The sequence below is a fragment of the Macrotis lagotis genome, chromosome X, assembly GCF_037893015.1.
Source record: "Macrotis lagotis isolate mMagLag1 chromosome X, bilby.v1.9.chrom.fasta, whole genome shotgun sequence".
NCBI lineage: Eukaryota > Metazoa > Chordata > Mammalia > Peramelemorphia > Peramelidae > Macrotis > Macrotis lagotis.
In genome coordinates, this window is record NC_133666.1 from 472,979,048 (window position 1) to 472,986,340 (window position 7,293).

Sequence of the window (7,293 nt, forward strand, 5' to 3'; positions counted from 1 at the left end):
GTCAGGAGTACCTGAGTTCAAATCCCACTTCAGACACTTAATAATTACCTAGCTGTGTGCTTTGGGCAAGCCACTTAACCCCATTTGCCTTGCAAAAACCTAACCCCCCCAAAAAAAACCCCAAGACTTCTCACTCCATAGTTCCTGTGGGTCTCTTCTTTGCTTTGACTCTTTTGACTTTTTTTTAAAAGATCATTATGATCACCAGAGAGTCTTATTCAAACAAGCATTATTCTATTGATTCTTTTGTAGAGAGAGATCCAGAGACCCTAAAATGAGTTCTTCTGGTTTGAAAACTCAGTTTGCAAAACAGGAGTTATTTCAACGTAGGGATTTTTAAGGCCAGTAAGGTTAGGAAACAAACAAAGAATACATGCAAGTAAGTGCTTCTTCATTTTTAGAAACTCAAAACAAGAACTCTTGGCTGTGAAATGGTGGGTGCTCAGTATTCTTGAGAATGGGAGAAATTTTCACATGGAAAGAGCAGTCATTTAAAACAGAGACCTTCTTCTGATCCTTTTGCTGTTCATTGACTCTTTTAAAAATCATTACCTAACTATTTAGTGGTAGATATCAAAGATTAGTAATTATACTTCATAGATTAGTAATTATACTTGCATCCAGAACAACAGAACATCTTCCTGAAAGTACTCCGAAGTTCTGGGCTTCGGAATGCATAGATCATTGGGTCAATGACGGCATTACACATAATTAGCATTCCATTCACCTGGAAGATGGACAAGTAGCAGGCACAGTAAGGATTATTTGGGCAGAAGGTCACTAGGAGAATATGGAGGACAAAGGGGGCCCAGCAACAAAGGAAGATGCCAAGCAAGATAGTGAGTGTGATGGCTCCTTTCATGTTGGCTCTTGGGTGCACTCTATTTGAGGGCAAAGAGGTGATCTTCTTGGCATGGGAACGAGCCAATAGGAACATATGCACGTAAAGACACAGAATAAAAATGAGCATCAAAGGGAATAGTGAAGTGAAGGAGATGACAGTGGGCACATCATAGGAGAAAATGACCATGGCAATACCACTTCCAGTACAAAATGCCCAGATTACTGCAAGGATGCTTATAGCGCGTCTCATTGTCATGATGCTATGATACTGTAGAGCATGAAAAATTGTAATGTAGCGGTCAGCAGCAATCACTGATAAGCTGAAAATGGATCCAAGTAATGAAAGGATGAACAGGGAGTCTACCACATCATCTGCTGTGGTTTCAAAATCTCCACGAGGCTTGAGATAGCCCATATTCCGGAAGATGATCAGGATGTTTTCTAAGATTTTATATAGGCTTCCCAACATATCTGAAACTGCTAAACTACAAATGAAAAAATACATGGGGGAATGGAGGTTCCTGTTCTTGATCACAGCCAGGAGGACTAGCAGATTTTCCAAAACTCCAATGATGGAAATAATGAAAAACACTTCTTCTGGGACCACAACTTGGTTGCAGTCTGTGTTATTTGTGGAGTTTTCAGTGATATTTTCAGGTGGATTGGCACCGTGTCCCAGGATATTAATTAACTCATGAGCTCGATCTGTCCTCATTTCTTCTTATCTCAGTGCTATGGCAAAGATATTGCTCAGACTTGATTTCCCAGAAAAAAAATTGATCTGTTACTCAGAATAGCTTCTTTTTTTTCCTTAGTGGAACACTTGCTGGGACCTTGATGGAAAAATACTGCTGCCTAAAAGATAATACATAAAAAATACCAGTCATAAAACAGATTAGTAGATATAAATAGGGACAGTTAGGTGCTGCAGTGGATAGTCAGGAGAGGAGTCAGGAAGACTGTTCTTCCTGAGTTCAAATCTGACCTCAGATATTTACTAGCTGTGTGACCCTTGGCAAGCCACTTAACCTTGTTTGCCTTAGTTCTTAATCTATAAAATGAGAAGGAAATGGCCTACCTCTCCATTGACCCAAATGGTGTCATGAAGAGTTGGTCAAGATTGGTCAAAATGACTAAATAACAACAGGAGAAGATATAAACAAGATCCAGACCATTAGAATTAGAGAATTTAAGAAATGAAATGAACCTGAGGTATGATGGGGTGTGACATTTTGATTTTACAGATGAGCAAACCATGATGATGACATTCAAAGTTATATATCTGTATGTGGTAGAATTAGGACTGAAACTCAGTTTTCTTGACTTCTGATGCAAAACCCATCTTACTTTGCTGTACCACTTCCTTATTTTCAAATTTTCACTCTACTAAATCAGCTCTATTATTTGCATTTCTAATTAAATTAGTTTGAGTGAAATAATTTTCTAGACTCATCCTAATCTTACAGTATAGTCACTAAGAAGGTGTTATAACAACCTTCATTAGTTTTGGTCCTAATAAGGAATGAAACTACATGTCTTAACCTCCAGAGTGTACCCTTATAAGGAAAAATAGAATTAGGCCAACTTGTATTAGTCTCCAGGGTTTGGTTTTAAGAAATAACAAACAGAATCAAGTTAGTGTTTTTTGTTCTCTAAGTTTTGTGGCTTAATGCATATGCATGGGGTAGTCTAGTTAGGAACTGGGCCTCAAAATGAGGTCTTGGAACACATATTTATAAGTAGTAGACAAAGGATCATAAAATTATTGATGTCAGCCATTGAAAGTAGTATTCTTTCATAAAGATATCTCAGCATTTATTATAGTTTCCTTCCCTGAACCAGGAGGTCTGGTTCATGTCATAACTACCAGGGATCCCATTAGTGGCAGGAAGAATGCCTTCTCATGACTCATGACATCCATGTCTTATCAACTATATTACAGACTTCAGTAAAATATGGTATTCTCTCTCCTCATTCAGGATGTCTGTTGTGACTGTTGATATAAGGAGGGAAATTTATAATTATCATTAGAAAAATAACCAGACACATTTTTTTATTTTCTAAGAAATAAACTGGCATTTTCACATACAGAGCTGACTTCTCTATATTCAGACTTATTATAATTGTGAGGAAGAGAAACAGAAAAAAAATTATACTTTGATAGTTTGGATAAGGGAAATTAGGAGGTAACTACTTTGGAACTAAGAACAAATCACACTGTTACAGTGTATTTTCTGCAGTTTCAGTCCTCTAAATAAATAATCACAGGTGTCTCAGTTTGAGCTTAAATATAGGATAATCTCTCTGAGCAACTGCACTAACATCCAGCACTGCTGTTCTGGCTATGTTATATATGTACCCAGTGAGGCTTGCAGGGCTTAGGCTCAACAAGTCAACTAAGGGCCAGTATTTTTTAGTCTCTTCTAAGCCAAAGGTGTCAAACAGATTCAGAGTCTGGTAAAACCAAATTAAATTGTAATTGGGAAATGTTTATTAAAATAAATAAAAATATAATACACCACAAATGTTAATTTGTGATTTTCTAAGTTAACTGCTACTGTCAGGCATCAGTTTCTATTTTGAGTTTGACATCCTTGTAAAATCTAAACATTGGCCTTTGAATTCTGACCATTCTCAAAATAAAGACAAAATTGTGTTCAAGAAGAAGGTATTTAATGAAATTAAATGGATATGAACCTGAAGGAAATTTTGTTCCCCCCAGCAGTTCTGTATATGGTAGTGAGACTTCAAAGTTTATATGTCCAAAAGTAAGCTAATTGTCTTTTCTCTAAACTCAGTTCCTTCATCTGACTTTACCTTTTCTGTTATCTGTATCATTAGTCAGCCAGATTCCCATATTTGAAACTTCAGTATCTGTTTCCCTCTTAATCACTTTACCTATTTAATCAGTTACAAAATCCTGACAATTCTTCTTTGTACCCATCCTTTCCTCCCCAGCCTCCTTGTCAAACCCTAGTACAGTCCTCCTTACCATCAACCTGGACAATCATAAACATCCTTTAACAGATATTTTTACCTTCACTCTCTTCTATCACAAAAAAGCTACCTTGTTTTTCCAGTTTTACTTCAAGTTACTTCTCTGTGCTCTAGTAAAACTGAACTATTTGTGATCTTCTGAATGAATTATCTCATGCTCACTCCTCTCTTTGCTAATAATGTCTAGGTTGGGTTTTCCCCCCATGTCTGGAATTCTTTCTTCTTGTTCAATTCCTTTTAAAGCTCAGTTTGAATGCTACTTCCTCCAGGAAGACTTCTCTGATTCCCATTCCTCTTTCTTGTCCTCCCCAGGATTTTACATACCAGTTTACATTTACATTTTAAATGTTCTTATATATCATATATTAATTTGTACTATAGCTATGTGTCCTATGCTGCTTCTAGATTTGCAAATCTGATTATTGTTTTCCTTGCCCTGTTCCATGATGTCATTTTCTTTCTCCCTAGTTGGGCAACTTTTCTCAAATCCTCTATTTTGCAGTATTTTGAATAAAAATAAATAAAAATGTTAATCATAAAAAAGTTAACACCTAAATGACAGGCACTATGCCAATTGCTGGGTATACAAAAAAAGGCAAAAGATAATTTCTGCCCTCTGAAAAACTGCAATCTAAAGATTTACTCTGTGACTGTTGATTTAGTGTGTTCTCTATTTTCTGCTAACTAGTTTTTTCTTCTACTTCTGTTTATTGTGTTACATCAGATTGGAAGAAACTGAAAAATAAAAAAAAAAAGCAAAACACACAGCAAAAATCTCATATACTGAAGCTTTTTCCTTTTAATTACAAAGCACATTTGTGTATGTATGTAAAAAGCCTGTCTGTGCAAGAATTATATTTTGTGTATCTATGAAAAGGGGCACAACATGATGTTGACATTCAAATACTGAGTAGTAATCTTGTGGTATAAGATTATCACAAGGAAATATTACTTAGTAGACAAGACCTAGGGAATTGGTTGAGGAACTTTGAAGTTAAGTGATTTGGACACATAATCAGTAGATGTCAGAAGAAAGGATTGAAGCAAGGTCTTCCTGCCTTTCTTTAGATTGGAAACACAGGAACAGGGACCATCTTTTGCCTTTGTATTGGAAGCACTTAGCTTTGGTGCTTAATATAGAAAGGTTCAGAATAATAATACTTGTTGACTGAATGACTCTTAGGCTGATCTTATTTCACTCTAATATACAAATTTTCCTTAAAAAACAAATGCCCCAAACCAAATGTGTGTTAATGATTCACAGAATATTCATGGTAAATTAAAAGTAATCAGTCTCTTGAATTCCAGGAGATTTAACCACCAGTCATCAGACAACTTTCCTGGGTTCAATGGGGGAAATACAGTAAGTGTGAGATTCTGGGGACTCACCTCTGAATGAAATCTTGAATGTTTACACTCCTTGAAAGAAGAGTTTTCCTTAAAATCTCTCTTGGTTTTCTTTGATACAATCAAAACCAGGGTTGCAGCATGGCTTGTACAAATGATGGAAGCAAACAGCCTCTTTTTTTGAAGAGAATACCTTCAAATGAAGAAACAATTGCTGAAATGAAGGATAAACAGGCATTTTACAAAATAAATTCTAAAACTCCTCTTCACAAAGAGGGAATCACTATGTTTGTAAACCAACTTTGGCTTTTTCCAGGAGTTAACTAAGGCTTAATAATGTTATCTGTCAAGGTAGCATTTTGTTTTGATGTTATTTTGTCAACAATCAACACGTTTTTATGGAGCACCTACCATGTAGACAGTAATATCTTCTGATTGGAAAGTCAATGGAGCAGAATTCATCAGCATTAAATTTTAGACACATCTTGGTTCAAAGTAGGATTCATTAGATTATGTTCTTTGTGTCTCATTTCTCAGCACTGGAATTTGTTTCTGCCTGAGGCAAAGACTGAACATAGATATCTTGATCTTTCAATAATAAGGGTGTTATAAGAATATTTTTCTTTTTGTTCCTAGGGTAAAAGTAAAAGTCATTCCTTGCTCATTAACTGTCCAACACAAATGGGGCTAGATAAGACTCATGGAGTTAAGGAGCAGGCACCTTCAAATCATGGCAATTACTCCAGAAATTCAGGCTACAACCAATTCAAATTTCCCCTCTCTCTCTCCCCTGCCCCTCCCCCATAGCCTGGAAAAACCTGAGTTAACAGTATGTTTGATTAAAGGAATCAAACTAAGAATTCCAATCTTTGAAGGTAGCTTTGGAAGATGATTCATATATATGAAACCTGAGGGGGATCAAGGCCCATTAATTTAAAAGATAAAGCCACAGCCAAAGAATTCACCCAACTAATGGCAAGCTTTTCCAAAATGATATTTTATCCATATTATTTTGATTTCTGAAAAACCGTAAGAACATTTTATCAGCTAGTGAAGAAGACCCAGCATTTAATAAGATAGACATCTTTAGTGCCTTTAGATATATGAGCTAATTAATATATATTATATTATATTCTTGGGTGTCTAAACTTTCTAATTAAGTTTTAACTAGTAAAAATAAAACTGTATCCGAAATATAGTATATTTTTTGGGACTTTGTACTTCTCTCATGAGCCTAGCCCATTCTCTCACATATGATGGTAATTTGAATACAAGTCTCTATCTTCCTTCCAAAATTATAAACTCTTTGAGGAAGCCATGGACACTTATTTATCTTCCTGAAAATAGTACAGTACCTTGGATGAAATGTATGGTCAACAACATGTTTGAATGAATGAATAAACAATATCACCATGGTGAGTTTTCTAAGAAAAGGGATCTCAGATTGGTGAAACTAGGTAATTATACTTAATCCAAATTTCAAAATGATAAAATGCATAAATATTTGGAGCAGACTCTCCAAGTGAGAACCATAGGTTCAGTGAACATGTGTTCTAGATTTTCCATGATAATCCTAACTGCAAGCATTCTGATTTGCTGTCTTTAGAAGCCATTATATTATTCTATAATTTTCAAATTTTTTGACAATAATAACTGAAGAACATATATTTAAGGATGTTGGAGAAATTTAGACAGGATCACTTGGAATAAACTCATTCAGATAAAGTCAATCAATACACAAAGAGAAATGATTCTAGGGAAAGGGGAAAAATTTTGTCTCAGTAGTCTGATATCTATGCACATGGGACTTGGCCATATCTTAATCAAATCAAAATGATTTGAAGGTGGCCATAACTAGAGCAACTTGAATTAGATAAATTTAATAGTGATAGTATAAAATGTTATGTTAAAAAGTCAATTTCACAGGTATAAAAGTGGCTAGATGGCAGTTAATATCTTTGAAGGGTATAATATAAAAAAGGACTGGGTTTGTGCTTGTTCTGCTGGGTCCAGAGACCAGAATTAGCATCAATATGTTGATGTTATGGAGAGGAAGATTTAACTTTAATATCATCATAAATATTCTAAGAATTTGATCTACAAAAA

General features: G+C 35.3%; 1 protein-coding gene across 1 annotated transcript; it reads right to left on the minus strand.

Annotated features, from left to right (window-relative positions):
* Positions 1–260: 260 nt before the first annotated feature.
* Positions 261–5,378, minus strand: MC2R (melanocortin 2 receptor). The gene is made up of 2 exons (XM_074204210.1): positions 5,230–5,378; positions 261–1,698 (listed from the first exon to the last, which is right to left on the minus strand). The coding sequence occupies exon 2, from the start codon at positions 1,556–1,558 to the stop codon at positions 602–604; it is 957 nt and encodes a 318-aa protein (XP_074060311.1). The 5' UTR covers positions 1,559–1,698; positions 5,230–5,378; the 3' UTR covers positions 261–601.
* Positions 5,379–7,293: the final 1,915 nt, after the last annotated feature.

Coding starts and splice junctions, on each gene's coding strand:
- MC2R (XM_074204210.1), bottom strand. CDS start 1,558: ATGAGGACAGATCGAGCTCATGAGTTAATTAATATCCTGGGACACGGT.